Source organism: Lemur catta, chromosome 13, assembly GCF_020740605.2.
Source record: "Lemur catta isolate mLemCat1 chromosome 13, mLemCat1.pri, whole genome shotgun sequence".
NCBI lineage: Eukaryota > Metazoa > Chordata > Mammalia > Primates > Lemuridae > Lemur > Lemur catta.
Window position 1 is genome coordinate 76,341,581 of NC_059140.1, and position 15,883 is coordinate 76,357,463.

Below are 15,883 nucleotides of genomic sequence, written 5' to 3' on the forward strand. Positions count from 1 at the left end.
TGCCCTCTCACTCCATGGTTCTAGAATCATTAGTCAGTACTTATTTTATTCTGTCTTTTATTATTATTTTGGCATTGATATGCTTCTCTTCCCTACCAATTTGTAAACCTTTTGAGGCAGGAACTCTCTGACATATCCTTGTATCCCATACCCATGCCCAGCACTTAGCAGGAAACATATTTACTTAGTAACTTTATGTGCAGGCACTGTGCTAGACACTTGGCATACTTAATCCTGTTAACCTTGTAAGAATCCAAAGAAATAAATAGAATTCAGTCTACAGAAAGGAAGATGGAGACTCAAAGAGGTCAAATAACTTGCCCAAAGTCACACAGTAAACACGTGGTGAGGCTGGGCCTCCAGTCCATATCTGTGTAAATCTCAGAATATTTCCACCTTTCCTCTGCTCTTCTCATTCCTGAGGTGCCTAAGACAGTTATCTGCAAAAGCTTACTATAAAGTTGAGCAAAATCACTCTTGCAGGTATCCTATTATTTTGGTTTTCTCTCTACATACCTCTAGATTTCCTACACTGATTCCTTTTCCCACTGCCGTTATGCTTTTCTGAAAAGTCAGAATACTGCATTACTGATAATTTCTAAAAGTTTCTATCAACCTATGTCATTTCCTCTTGAGGACGTAGAGATACTTTTCACTTGAATTGCCCATACCGGCTGTCATTGCACACGTCCTGACCCTTACCGTCTCTTGGCAGCATCTTTCAGCCTGCAAACCAGCCTCCCCTCCCCCTCCTCCAGTCTAACCCCCTCGATCTACCGTGATCTTTTCAACAACTCATCTTACGACCTGTTACTTCACAGTTTAAAATCTCGCATGGTTCCTGGTTGCCTGTTACCTCCTCCAGGCACGCAGGTCCTCGCAGGCTCCTTCCCCAGCCTCGTCTTTTATCCCTGCCCACGAGCCCCCCAGCTGCAGCTAAGCAACGTGGGACTCCCTGCACACACTCCGGCTCCTCCCAGCCTCTCTGCTTCGCATGTCTTCTTTCTCATGTCTGCAAAGCCTTCTTCCTTCCCAACTTGTCCTCCGCCTGAACTATGCTACTCATCCTGCTTTTGCTCTTGCATCACTTTCTCCAGACCTGACCTCCTGTGTCGCCATCGTTTTCTCTCTGCACTCCCATAACACCTCGTACATACCTTTAATGCAACGCTTACCATTGTTTATTGCTCATTGTTCTATTCCAGAGTGCTTGATAAATGTTTGTTGGATTAGTCTATTTGGAAAACCACTACTTAAAGTCAGAGAAAAAGAAATACATCAATACATTGCTTAGGGCTATAGAGAGAAGCCACATTCCATGAGTTGTTAACATCTTATTTGTTTTCCCAGGGCTATGCAGGATATGGGAGTGTTAGCCGTGACCCCTGCCCTCAGTGTGCTTTGAAAATCTAGTTGAAGAAAGATTAAGGTGCACATGAACCAGATCACCAAATGTTTTCAACTCCTCCTAAGGGTAAAGTAGAAGTACTAGTTTGTACAATACAGACTACACCACACTACTAATAAGGGCTCAAGGAGCTCCCAGAGGCAAAAAAGAGGCATGTGACTTGACCTCTAGGAGGGGTCTCATGGGGTGTTGCACTGGCCAGGTGTGCAAGGCAGTAAGTTATGCAGCAACTGTGGACCCTCTGCCTGGATATTCCCCTTGGCAACAACAGAGTCTAAGTAATTCTAAATAGTCCCTATTGGCCAGCACATTGAATTTTCTGAGGAATTGGTACTTATGACTCACGCATGGCCTGTTTTCCCTCATGTGGCATTAATCTTCAGTATCACTGAGAGAAATGCTGCAGTTTGCAAGGCTGCTGTAGACACTGTACACATACATATACAGACATGTGTGTGTGTGTGTGTGCATGTCCTTCTTTTTACCCCTTATTGCTCTAACTGCCATGCTTACTGAGTTCTTGTTTCTGCTTTTTATAGTTTTTTGGCCTTCTCCCTTCCTCTCTTTTATAATTTTTTTCCCTGCTCTCAGAGTGATGGCTGTATCCAGCCTCTTTGCTCAAAAACTGTAATTAGCTGAGAAAACAGATTACACAATCTGCAATCATCAAATTACACCTGGAATATTGTGCACATTTATAAGAGAAATATAAATAAACGCAGCCATATCCTGGATAGGGTAATGATAGAATAGTGCCAGAAAATTAGGATATTTAGTCTAAAAAAGAGATGACTTGGGAGTGACATGATTGTTTTCTTCAAATACTTAAGGAGCTTTCTGAGACAGGGAGCATTTAACTCATTCTTTGACACACCAGAAAAGATAACTAGAACCAAGGAAGGGAGATGGTGGTGAAGTGTCCAGGAGGCAGGTGTCAGCCCCATGTAGGGATATATTTTGAATAGAAAGAATTTTTGAAAGTTGGTATTATGCGGCTCCTAGGAAAGCCCGCATGTAGGAGGCAGGGGCAGTATCTTGGGTTGAAGGACTTCGGGCTCACTGGATTACACTTTGATCCCTGGGTGCTGTTCACAACAGTTGAATCTGGTACCTGCTCAGTGATTTTACAGTTGAAATTGGATTCTTGCTCTAGAGTGACTGTGCTGATCACCTTGGTGGCTATGAAACATTTCCTAGAGTTAGGCTTGATTTCCTGTTAGATGCATGTGGACCCTTCACACTGACTTATCTTGTCAAATTAAGTTTAGAAAATGAAACCAAGCAAACGAGTTGTGTCTGTGGCTATGTTTAACAGATTTGAAGAGGTTCATGAATTAGCCAGGAAGGAAACTGTCTGCTCTTTTTATTTCCTTTGAAAAAGGATTCTTATACTCATAGATAAAACAATGTGTTATTTTTGTATCTGAAAAGGATGAATGGACTGTGGAGTCAAAGTAGCTTCTTTAAATAATCACAGGTCTTGTTTGGTTTGGACCAAGCACCCGCACAAGCACACGTGGAGCTCTCAAAGGGGAAGTTCCAATATCAAAACCAACAACAAAACTGTGAGCAAACAAAATCATTTCTGAAATTAACACAGCACTCAATAGCCCATGGGATTCAACAGGACTGTTACAATGAAAGCATGGCACATTTTCACACAGGGACTTAAGATAAACTATACTTTATAATCATTATTGCAAGTAATAACCACAATATACACAAGAACATCTTTGTAACAGATTTAGGCCTTACTATATTTCAATAGCATTTATAATTACACAGGGGAAAATAACAACTTGAAGAACAACTACCACCTTAAACAGTTTTTGAAGATAGTTGATGGATACAAAAATCATGAAGGCACAAAAAGACTGCCTCAGCGTCCTTTAGTCTAAATACTTGACATGGCATTATAGTTTTGATTTGCAAAGTTTGCGCCACAGCGATTGCACATTAACACTTATTTGAGAAAGGACTCATAAAGCAGGAAGTATACACTACGTTCTCTAATAAAATCCCAAGAGTCAAGACCAGAAAAAGCTCAGAACAAAATTGCCATGGGTCTCCAGACACTCCTTTTTGTCACCTGTGGTTGGCCAACTGTTTTCAGTTCTACTCTTTGACCCTCCTGTGCTCCCTGACCGTCCTCCACTTTAGCTCTTCTCTTCCTGAATCCTGCCCCAGATTCACCTTCATGGCTATCCTGGCACTGAGGATGGATGTGATAAACTAATTCACATGAATACGTCAGGGATTGATGCTATTCCTCTCATGGGTGTTGGTAATTTAGAAGGGTTTCCCAGTGAGAGAGTAGGGCTGAAAACAGAGAGATGAACAGGCTGTTCACTGTGCCACACAGAAAGGCTCTATCCATTGGTTAGATTGGATGCCAATCTAACCAATGACATAAAGCTGGCCTTGATCAAGGATTCAAAAAAATGGTGGTGGAATTCAGTTAGGGTGACTTGAGAACTTTGTAGATAGTTCTTGAGGCAAAATAATTTAAGCTCAAAAAAAATACCCATCTTAATTCCTTCTTTGGAAACTAGGCTGGCATGAAACCACATAGGACATTATAGAAGTGGGTGTTAGGCTTAGTGAACTTGGTGTTGGGCTCTGTGAAGGCCTGGGACTTTGTCATTACATCTTATGAGTAAGTGCACACAATGGACTTATTCAACATGCAGTGCACTGTGGTAAGCATGTAACATGCATAATCTTACTTAATTTTTGCAACAATCCTACAAGAAAGTGCAGTTATTTTAAAAGTGAGAATCTAGGCACAAGAAGGTTTAATGACTTGTCCAGGGTTGCACAACTAGGAAATGGCAGAGCTGAGAATTGGCACCAGGCTTTATCATTCTGCTCTATCACGTCTCAATGCTAAGGCAGCAGAATGTGGTGGCCAAGAGGACCTGTCTGAAGGCGGGTGCCCCACTCCTCGTGAGCTATGTAACCTTTGGCAAGTCACTGACCTTTTTGTTGCCTCAATTTTCTCATCACAAAATGAGGATGCTAATAATGGTATACTAACTAATTGTTGTAAGGATTAACACATTTAAAATAGTCTCTGACATATAGTAAAAACATTTTAAGTATTAGCTAACATTAATGGCTTGTTAATATGATATACCAAATTCCATACCAACAAAACCTTCTGTATTATAATTTTCCTGGGTTTAACCAGTGCGTCACCCAAATGGTGTTCCAACCACAGAATTCCTATTTGACTTAAGAATTAAACTGTTATAATAAAAACATGAACTGGGCACAGTGGCTCATACCTGTAATCCTAGCACTCTGGGAGGCCAAGGCAGGAGGATCCCTGGAGCTCAGGAGTTTGAGACCAGCCTGAGCAAGAGTGAAACCCCATCTCTACTAAAAACAAAGAAATTAGCCAGGTGTGGTGGTGCACCTGTAGTCCCAGCTGCTCGAGAGGCTGAGGCAGGAGGATCGTTTGAGCCCAGGAATTGGAAATTGCTGTGAGCTAGGCTGACGCCACAGCACTCTAGTCCAGGAGACAGAGCGAGACTCTGTCTCAAATAAATAAATACAATAAAAATGTGCTCCAGACCTAATGTCACATAACAGCAATTTTAAATATACTTACTTAAAATTATTCTTGAAAATGTACTTTAAATTTAATCTGAATACAGTATTTCCATACATCACCACTGGCCTGAAGAGTGGTTCCAAATTGGTGCACACAGATTCTTAAAAAGCTTCATAAACAGTAATAAAGGTCTGCAGGCCAATTTTAATACTTCAATAAGCTCTAAATAACCCACGTAGTCAGGCTAACTGGCTAACTGGTTACTGGGTTTTTGACAGAAGGGGGCGGCACTGTTGATTGGCTAACCTTGGTCGAGAACCCTGAGAATCAGGCCCAGGTGGATCTATTTTCTCCTCATCCAGACACGAATCTTCCTTGAGACTTCTCTGGGCCAGTGCTGGAGAACAAAATGAACACAAAACATGGCCTTCTCTTCAGGTTCTAAGAGTTTAGTGGGCAATAAACCCATATAAATAGTTACTTCAAATTAAAATAACCGTAGAACTAGAGGATAATGTGTAAAGCCCCCTTCAGCGGCAGGCAAATTTCTCAGGGAGGCGTGGCCCAGTTGTCTGCAGAAAATGGTGAGTACTTGGGTCAAAGTCTGATTAGTTTCAGAGAGAAAAGACAAATTGTGTTACTTGCAATGTGTTTGGATGAAAAAAAAAATTATCCTGCAATTGAGGTCAGAAAGTGATAAGGAAAAAAAGAAAAGGGGAAGGGCTGGGGGTTGGGTTGGGGGTAGATGGACAGGGAGAGAGAAAGGAAGGAAAGAAGCCTTCAAAATAGCTGACACTAGGTTTACACATTTCACCTGCACGGTAGAAGCTGTTCCCACCTCCACTTCTCAAAGATGAGGAAACTGTGGCACAGTGTATAGCACAGCTACTCAGAGGGTCACATAAAGGCCTCTTGCCCTTTCCTGATGAAGCATGTGCTCATTCCCTAAGTCAAGGCAGGCCCTGGGCCAAGGTCCTCTGCTTGGGTTCTTTTCTTAAGTTCTTGAGGAACTCTGTCTGGCTATATTGCATGAGCTGAGTTGACTGGCTCTGCTGCCTGTCGATACAGGCAGTCTGATGCCACAGAGTGACACATAATGTCAGGGCTGGTATGATGCTGCCAGCCCAGGCCATATGTACAGAGAGCTGCCATTGCCATCAGAAAGGCTCAGGACACTGTGCAGCTGCAGAGACTCTATACAAGACACACCACCCTTCAGAACTCAGTCTATGTGGCACCTGCCCTCCCTATTCCAAGAGGGATGGTATTGTGCCTGGGAGGGTAATTGACGTGGAATACCCTACAACAGGGTCAGCAATCTGTAATAAAGACACAATTACCATACACTCTTCGAATTGGCCACATTCTTATAAGTATCTCAGATAAAAGTAACCTTGTTCTGTGTCCCAATACTGGCCTTCACACACATCACAGGGGAGCGAGGCGGCCTGAGACCCAGAGGTGACTTCTAGTTATTGTCCAATCCCATCCATGTTTTCGCTGGCCTCCCTCGCCCTGCCTTGTGCAGCTGGGCTATTTCATGCACTGAGCTCATCAGCTGTCACCAGTGAGTTGAAGCTGGGTCTAGTCAGGCCAGTGTGTAGATGTCTGGCCGCTGAGAAAACACCTAAGGGCTTACTTAAATCAGTCACACAGCATAAGGTTATCCTAACAGTTGTTTTTCAAATAGAGGTAGAGATTGAGCTGTCAAATGAGATAGAGCATTGAGACTACATCATATGCTGTAAAATGCTAATTTTTTTCAGTAAGCAGTACTGAATATTAATATTAAATAGGTCTTTCCTTCCTAATAAATATTCGTGTTGAAGATTTTTTTTAAATAAGTTGCTTCCTTAAATGTGTAAGTGTTTGCACACAAACACATTTGGTCCTACTGAAAGGAATTTTGCTTGAGTAAGGACTGTGGAATTAGACTTTGGGGGTCAGCTTCCTGCCCCACGGAATGCAGTGGGAAAGTTCCCATAATCAGAGGGGGCCTCTCTCAGCGCATTCCATGAGGGAAGCATCTGCAGAGGTTTTATGCAGACAGTGCAGTGTCTCGAGATGCTATCAGCGTCTCTGACAGCCAAAGGCCACTGTGTCCTGAGCAGATCCCAATCAGATTCCACAGGACTTATTTGCAGCGTAAGCAAGGATGTGTGTGCGCATGCACAGACACGTGTGTCTGTACAGCAAGGCGGCATTAGACCTCACACTGTTGGGGAAGAAATCCAAACTCATGAACTTGAGCTTACAATGTTCCCAATTGTGAGGATGTGTACTGAGAGAAAAGGTTATCGTACTTTGAAACTTCTTTAAGGAAGTGGTTCTCAATCAATCTCACAAGGTTCAAGGAAACTTAACCACAGCTGACAAAGCAGCAAATGAAGCCAAATTCATTCACCCAACCATGATTTTCAGGATGTCCCTTTGGTGCCAGGCACTCTTCTCAACACTGGGGATGCAGCAGTGAACAAGAGAACCATCGTCCTACCTCCTGCTGCTTTGCTCAGAACCTTGAACACGCTCGTCAGTTCAGATTTGAACACGAGACTGTGAGCTCCATCCATGTCCTTTCTCTTGCTGCTATACCAGCACCTGGAACACATCTGCGACACAGGGGGTCCCCATGTTTGTTGAACTAATACACAGGAACAAAGATCCCCCATGAAACTCTTTAGACACAGGTAAATCAAAACACAATTTATCCATGCAGCCGGTTATCACCCAATCTGATAAGTGGGGTGGATAAGATGAATAAGGTGTGGCCTCAGCCCCCAGGAAGCTCCCAAGATGGTAGGGAAACAGCAGGGAAGTGCAGAAGGGCTGGGGTATATAGAAAACTGTAAGTACTGTGATGTGACTGGAGCGAGTGGGAGGACAGCAGGAGGTGAAGCAGAAGAGATGGCAAGATCAGGCATAAAGAGCCTAAGAATTTAGATTTTTGTCCTGACAGTGATGGGGAGCAGAGTGTGGAATTTAGACAGAGGAGTGGTAGGATTAAATTGGAGATTGACACGATCACTCTGGCTGCAGAGGTCGGGGAGAGACGAGGGAGTCCTGGCTGGTTAGAAGGCTAATGAGGTGGTCCAGGAGAGAACTGATGAGGCCTTATTTTAGGGAGTGACAGTGGGGTAGGAGAGGAGGTGATAATTTCATGAGCAGAGGAAGTAGCATGGGCAGGACTTTGTGATGGACTGGATGGAGAGAAAAATGTCAGTTTTCACTCCAGACTAAAGGATACTTTGTGGCAGGGACTAGGGCTGATAGGAAGTGACTAATGTGCATTTGTAAAGGTTGGAAGAAAAGGGAGGAGGAGGAAGTGGCATACCCTTGGAAGCTTAGCAGTTAAGCAGATGGAATCAGTTTATCCGAATTAAAATCACAGCTCTAGCGTGTGTAGGCTGTGTGACTGTGGGCAAGAGGCTTAATCCTTCTGTGTCTCAATTTCTTCATTCATAAAATGGGAATAATGTAGCTTGTAGGGCTGTTGTGAGTCTTGGATTAATTAATACATGTCAGCCCTTAGAAGAGTCCCTAGAATAGAAAGGATTGAATAAGTGGCAGTGAGTATTATTATTGTTATTCTCAGGTTTCCAGCTCGTGTATTTGCTATGACTTGGGGCAGGAAACCTTTCCTGGGTCTACCTGCCTGCAACATACAGTTCAAACCCACCATGTGCAGAATCCTCTATGGTCTGGTCCTGTCCTCTGTCTTGTATCATACCACCCCCCATTTCCGGGTCTGGTTCTTTACTCATACTGTTCCCTCCGCCTGGGATGCCCTCCCCTGCCTTCATCTCTGCAGATCAAAATCCATTTCAAATGCCGCCTCTTCCTAAAAGCATTAGATTCCCTCAACCTCTGAAGCTTTTTAAATCTAATTTCTTTGCGTTTGCCTTAAGTCTATTGGTTGGGTTTTAATGGGCCCTCAAGAGTGGCCACTCTCCCTTACTCATCTTCCTACTACAGCCCCCAGCCTCGCCTGTTGCAGGACTCAATACTTTGAGTTTCATTGTTGAATTGAAACAAAGAGTCCACAAGATGAAGTACTTATAAAATTGGGATGATACTGCCACCACTTCATAGGGTGGTTTTGAGTGCTTGGCACATAATAAGCACTCAATAAATTATCTCCTCATCCACATCATTGTTTCTTTTTTTTTTTCCCCACACAGAAAGTGCTAGCAACATATCATTTCTAAAAAGAAAAAGTTTCACTTGTTCTTTGCCTACCTGAAGATGAACCTTTGTTTCATTTTAATTAAGTTAAAGGATAAAGGCATTACTTTAGAATTTCTGGGAAATTGTTCACTGGGCTCAATACATAGGTAGCCACTGTTCTGAACCACTGAGGCATTCCTTTACAAATTCCGAAGAGTGTCCTCTCTAGAGGCATCACTTGAATACTTTGGGTCTTTTCTTTTTGGTCTTGGAGGAACAGTGCACAGCTTTTGACCTCTGTGATTCTGGGAAATGAGGAGTCTGGGGAGGATCCAGTCCAGCAGTTACCTCTTCTCATCCCAGCCCCTGCAGGCTGCTACTGACGAGGTCAGAAACAGAGCCCAGATGCTGGGAGTAGGGTGTGGGGTTTGGCCTGGCTGTTCCAAAAGAAGCAAGCAGGCAATTGTGACAGTCCTTGAGTTTTATTTTTATTTTTAAAATCTACTTTGAAGAACTCTGTGAGTCCCAAAGGAGCCATTTATGTCATTTTTTTTTCTTTTTCTTTAGAATTTCCTCTAAAACCCATTGGGGAGATTTAACATATTCCAGATTTAGCACTTTTATGGGCTTTTGTTTCTGCTTTAATTTTTTCCCATTTTTAATTTCTTCTCTGACTTTTAATTAGCCATCTCTGGGATTACAAAGTTAGCAAACTCGACAGCAAGATTTCTGGAAAGTCTTTTATGTGTGGGTTCTTTATGCGAATGTCATGAACACTGCCTGACTCTGAAGGTAAGAGAAGATCTGTCCCAGAGACTAATTTTGTGTCAGCAGATTATGTTCACTATGATGAACCATTTAGGGGCACCAGGCCTCTTTCAGAGAACCACAAAGACTGAAAGTTTAAGAGTTTCTTTTCAGAACCATCTCTGTGATTCTCTGTCTCTAGGAACCTCGGACAAGTCCAACCTGGAGCTGATCACGCTGACGTGCACCTGCGTGGCTGCAACTCTCTTCTGGCTCCTGTTAACTCTCTTTATCCGAAAAATGAAAAGGGTAAGAATATGCTCCTTTCTTCTAAAATGCCCTGTCTCGTGTCTAGAGCAGGCACTAAAGGAATGTTGGACCCTCTTCTTTCCCTACCCCCTCGTTCTTACCTCTGACCTCGTGGACACCAAAGATAAATAATTAAAATGTCCCTAACCACAAAGTGGGGTGCTCAAAAGAAAAGGCAGAACAATGAACAGATGAATATTTCTCTGGGACAGAAGGGATATTTTTAATATACAAATTATATAATAGGGTCTTTAAATTCAGCATGAGACCTGCAAAGTCTTTATTTTCTTAACCTCACTCTCTGCTAAGAAATAAAAAGGAAAGGCAAAATAAAGACCCACCTTTGACTTATTTCTTATAACATTATGGAAATACAAATAAGTGCACTGTCATTCTGTATTCTCAGAGTCCCATCACAAAATTAAGTTCTTTAGAGTGTGAGGCCCAGGATTCACACCCTAATGAGGCGAGCATTCAGGAAGCAGAGTTCTATACTCAGGCCGGCAATACAACCTGCTTCTGCGGAACGCAGTGGGAGAAGAGCTAACATTCATTCATTCATCCTTTCATGCTTCAAATATCAACTGCGTGCCTGCTCAGTCCAGAATGCCAGGCCCTGTGCAAGGGCCTCTGGCGACAGTGCAGAGCAAATGCTGGAGTGGGCAGGCGAGGAGACTGACTTTAACCAGCTGCAGACATGTCAAACTGCAACGCTGCGTGAGCTGAAACAGCTAGCTGCCTAAAAGATGTGTAAGAAGAGTGGTCAGGCAAGGAAGGGAAGGAACAGTGTTGTAGGTGGGGGGAACAGCATGTGTGAGGCTGGAGTAGGGGAAAGAGGACACAGTGCAGATGAGAGACTGACAGAGGCCAGTCGGGCCACAGTGGGGAGAACAGGGAAAACGAGGTATGAGGTGAGCCTGCCAGGGAACAGAAAGGAAAGGCTGCCAGTCCCGGCCAGGCAGGAACTTGTAGGCCATGGTAAGGAGTTTAGTCTGTATTCTAAAAGCAATGGGAAGCCTTGGGGAAGAGAGGGATGTTAGGCCAAGGTGGGGGTATTAAGTGTGACAGGTATGTGTCTGGAAAGATTATTTTGGCTGCTGTGAGGAGAACAGACTAGAGAAGGCAAGAGTGAATAGAGAGGCACGTGGTAGGAGACTTTATAGCATTCCATGTACAAAATCAAGTGACTCTCACTAAATGATTAAAGAGATATTTATTATAGAAGGTAAAATCAACAGGACTTAGAAGTGTCAGGAGGTCTCCTCAATTTCTAGAGATTAGCCAACTCTTGTGGGAAGCTCTTTATGTAGTATCTCAGTTCATTCTTCCAAAATGCAAAGAGGTAGATATACTATTATTCCCATTTTATAAACAGGGGAACTGAGGCTCAGAGAGGGAAAGTAACTGGTCCAAAGTCACTGTAGTCTGAGCTTAGTTTTGGAGCCTGGCTGTTAGACCTTAGACTTGGTATTTAAAACCAATGAGGTATATTTTATAATGTTGGGATGGAAGGCAAGACTAGCAGCCATTCTCTATGGTGACTGTAACATTAGGCTTTGGCCATATAGGGTGACTGGTTTTGAGACATTACAATTAAGGTCACTGCTTTTTAGAAGAAAACAAAGGTCACATAATAGTTTTGAAAGAGGAGATACATCATATAGGACAATACATCTAACAAAAGCAAAACTTGCCAAATCTGTAAGGGAGGTACAAAGGCTATAGGAGTTCAAAGGAGGAGGGGGAGGGACCACTTCAGAGACAGCGATGCCTGAGACAGACTTTGAAGGCTGTGGCTGGAAGGAAAGAAGCAGAAAAACACAGCACGCCCTGGCCCTTCCTACTCCCCGATCGGGGAAGCGGTCTGGTCACTTAGGACAGAGGAGCATGGTGGAAATAAAACTGGAAAGGTAAAGTTCAGACTAAATCAAACAGGTTCCCCTTCTATTTGTAAAATTCTGTGAAATTTTGATGTCAGTAAGAAAGGATGAGACCTAGAGATTATTATCTCGAAAATCTAATACCTGTAGAATTTGAAAAGGGATGGGATGTGAGAGGCAAAGAGGACCAAGGCATTAAAATACACCTCCACGTGGTTTCTCTTACTACAGTGCAAATTCCTCACTGGGAGAGACCATGTTTTACCTTTTTATCCTCACCCTGCACAGGCCAGTGTTGTAATTGTAGCTAACATTTATTGATGCTGACTATACACCAGGCCCTGTTCTAACAGCTTGTATGTGGATTATTTCATTTGATATTCACAACAACAACCCTATGAGATAAGGACCTGTATCATACCTATTTTATATGTAACGGAACTAGGCTTAGAGAGGTTAAGCAACCTGCCCAGAGTTATGTGGCGGGGCAGAAGTTGAGCTGTGATTCAAATCCAGGCAGGCAGCCTCCGTGCCGGGCTCTGAAGCCCTGAGCTGTGCAGCCCTCCCCCCGTGCCGCGCACCCAGTAGCTGCTCGGTGCTAATGTCAATTGAAGGGCTAAATATTTGTCAGCTAACATTTTACTATCAAACCCCCCTCAAAGCCCTTACTTCAGGTTTGTCTGGTGTTTCCTGTCATCTGCCTTATTGAGATAAACCAAAAACTTCCATGGGTACCACCTGGGAGACTGTCCACCACTGCCTTCCCCTTCCTCTGTCGACACCACTGCCCACCCCCCACACATCCTGCATAAGCCCAGATACCCCTCGCTAGGTTTCAGCCACCTTATGCTCTTTGAGGATTGGAGATTGTTTCTCGTGGTCTTGGCTACACTGGGCATTGAAGAGTTTAATCCGGCAGTTTCTCTAATGAGCGCCCGGTGCCCTGGCGAAGGCATGTGTACTGTCTGCAGTCTCACAGACTCACACAAGTGTCTGACAGTCTAACTAACACCAGTTCATGACAAACGTGCTCCCTTATCTCCATTTTCCATCCTTTACGGAGGCCCAGCAAACCTTTCTGCCTTTAGCTATTTGTCACACGTCTTAGTGATAATTTCTGTGAGGACTGCAAGTGATGGATGAGGTGAGCAGTGATGGCCCAGAACGCAGTCAGGGCTGAGGAATGTGGGCAGGTGTGAAATGGTAGGTATGGAGATGTTGCCTTCTCTACTCCAACTCGGATCCTGTTTAGGGAAAAGGACCAAAAGGAAGGGCCGCAAAACTCATTTAAATTAAGTTTTCATAATTTCTTGGCCAGAGTTATATGGGAAAGCATGCTTCCTTCCCACCCTGTCCGAGCATCTGATAGAAATGCAGTCATCAATTCTGGAAATTTGCCCACTAACAGGAAATATGCCCATTGATATGAATCTAAGACATTAAAAGTAAATCCATTTACGTATAATCTGAAATAAAGGGTATTTTCCGAGATTGACTTGCATTACCAAAATAAACACTAGAAGGCAGATGTCTGCCTTACTCACTTGACATCCTACCAATGATCTCAGAATATACTTGTATGTAAGTCGTACAGCATATTTACTCCTTGGCCTTTGAAATAATCTACTTCTGTTTCCTCTGAAGGTAAACCTTATTCTAATCTCACTTATGGACCCTACAGACTTTTCAGTTAGCTAAAGCAAGTAATAGGTCAGAACTTCTGAGTGTTTAAGCACTTCATAAGAAATATGCCTTTCATGGGGTGGCACGCACCTGCAGTCCCAGGTACTCAGGAGGCTGAGGCGGGAGGATCGCTCAAGCCCAAGAGTTTGAGGTTCCAGTGAGCTATGATGACACCACTGCACTCTCACTTTAGCCCAGGCAACAGAGCAAGGCCTTGTCAAGAAAAGAAAAGAAGGAAAGGAAAGGGTGGAGGTAGAAGGGAAAGGAAAGGAAAGAAAAGGAAAAGAAAGAGATATGTCTTTCACTGCACCAGGAATCCTGAGTTTTCTTTGCCACTTACAGCCTTTCCTGTAAATGTAGAAAAGCCACAATATATCCCAGTTAGCCCATTTGTAATGTATGTTCCTGCTTGTACAGAAATGGCCATGGAAAGTTATTTTTAGTCATCATTTGGAATGACTTTATAAAAATGTTTTGCATTTTTTAGAAAGATATCCTATAATTGTTTAAGAGCAAGCACAACACATAAGGTCACAGGAGAATTTGAGTGCATTTTATCCAAGTTTGGATGGTGGAGCTAGCATTACAGAAATGCAGTATGGGAATAGTAGGGGGCTGTTTAAGAGAAACTGTACACTCAAGTGTGATGTGTGAGTGTGTTTGTGGAGTGTTATTTTCTGTACTGAACACACAGTTTTAACCGAATGAGTCAGAGTAGCAGCAGATGTTGACTAGGTATCCAGCGTTTTTTAAGTTATTTTCTTCTTGGTGACTTTGAGATCTCTTTACTTCTCAGTCTTCTTCTGAAATAAAGACTGACTACCTATCGATTATAATGGACCCGGATGAAGTTCCCCTGGATGAGCAGTGTGAGCGGCTCCCTTATGATGCCAGCAAGTGGGAGTTTGCCCGGGAGAGACTTAAACTGGGTAAGGTATTTGTTCAACAGATTCATAAACCTATACTAAGCACCTACTACATGCAAAACTTTGTGCCTTCAGGGGTGTAGAAGTAAAGTAGACCTGGGATTCTACCCTCCAGTTGCTCGCAAACTAGCAAGGGAGAGGAAAACAAAGTTAAATAATTCCAATGGAATGCAGAGATAACAGCACAAGGTGACAGGGTGCACCTGATTGTTCATTCACCAGTTGTTAAGCACCTTCTCTGAGCAACAGACACTGGTCTAAGTCCTGGGGATGCAGAGATGTGTGTGTCTCCTCCCTCAAAGGGCTCCGTCTGGAGAGATGCAAAAGTGGATAAGGGAGGGGCTCTGACAGGAGGCTTAAATAATGAAACTGTTGAGGAGTCAGAAATATGTGACCCAGAACATAATGGAGGACAGTGAGGAACAATGAAATCGAACATTTGCTGAAAGAGTTGGTGTTCTTCAAGGCTATGGATCAAAAAACCCCTCTGCACAAATCCACGAATTACACGCATTGAACTTCCTGGAGTGTTGGGAATGTCCAGAGAAGAAAGCCCTAGGGGAGCCATTCAGATTTCGTTTTTGAAGAGCAAAGACTGTTTTCCAGGTAGTGCAGATGCTGTAAACAGCAGGCACGTGTGCTGTCCCTCAGCTTAGCCCTGTTCCCCCAGCTCAGACGTCACAATGCAAACTAATCTCCAGCCCATGATGCTACAAAACAATTGCAGCCTCAATTACTGCTACCCAGAACGTTTGGATCGTGGCTTCTGAAAGTTTTCCATGCACTCCTGTGTGTGCCAGAGTCATTAGTAGTTGTAACTGGGAAAACAGATTGTGGATCCAGTGTTCCTGGAGCTCCTCACTCTCAGTGTGACGAGCCCATTGTTCCAAATTCAACAGTACTGCCTCTCTCCCCACAAGCAAACTATACTGGGGTGAGCGGGCAGAGGGGAAAATGGCTTTTCTTGTTTTTTTCTTGGGCCTTGAAATGATTCTGCTTACACTGAGAAAGGACTGGCTTCAGGAGTATGTTCTGTTTGGCCTGGGGAGGAAACTTGGAAATCAGTTAAAAGCTGGGGAGACAGGAGAAAGCCAGCAATGGCCACTGACAGGAAAAAAATCAACTAAATTTAGAGTCGTTAAGGGCAGGTGGCACACTGGATTGGTTCCTTCTGCAAGTCCGAATTATATGGCAGCTAGCCCAACCCCTC

At 43.5% G+C, this 15,883-nt stretch overlaps 1 protein-coding gene across 2 annotated transcripts in view; it reads left to right on the top strand.

Annotated features, from left to right (window-relative positions):
* The window catches only part of FLT1 (fms related receptor tyrosine kinase 1), a 163,443-nt gene that overhangs the window by 115,568 nt on the left and 31,992 nt on the right, over positions 1 to 15,883 (top strand). For both annotated transcript variants that reach the window (XM_045566841.1, XM_045566842.1), the window contains exons 16-17: positions 10,078 to 10,184; positions 14,544 to 14,676. In XM_045566841.1, the coding sequence (XP_045422797.1) occupies positions 10,078 to 10,184; positions 14,544 to 14,676 (240 nt within the window). The remainder of the gene's footprint in view (positions 1 to 10,077; positions 10,185 to 14,543; positions 14,677 to 15,883) is intronic.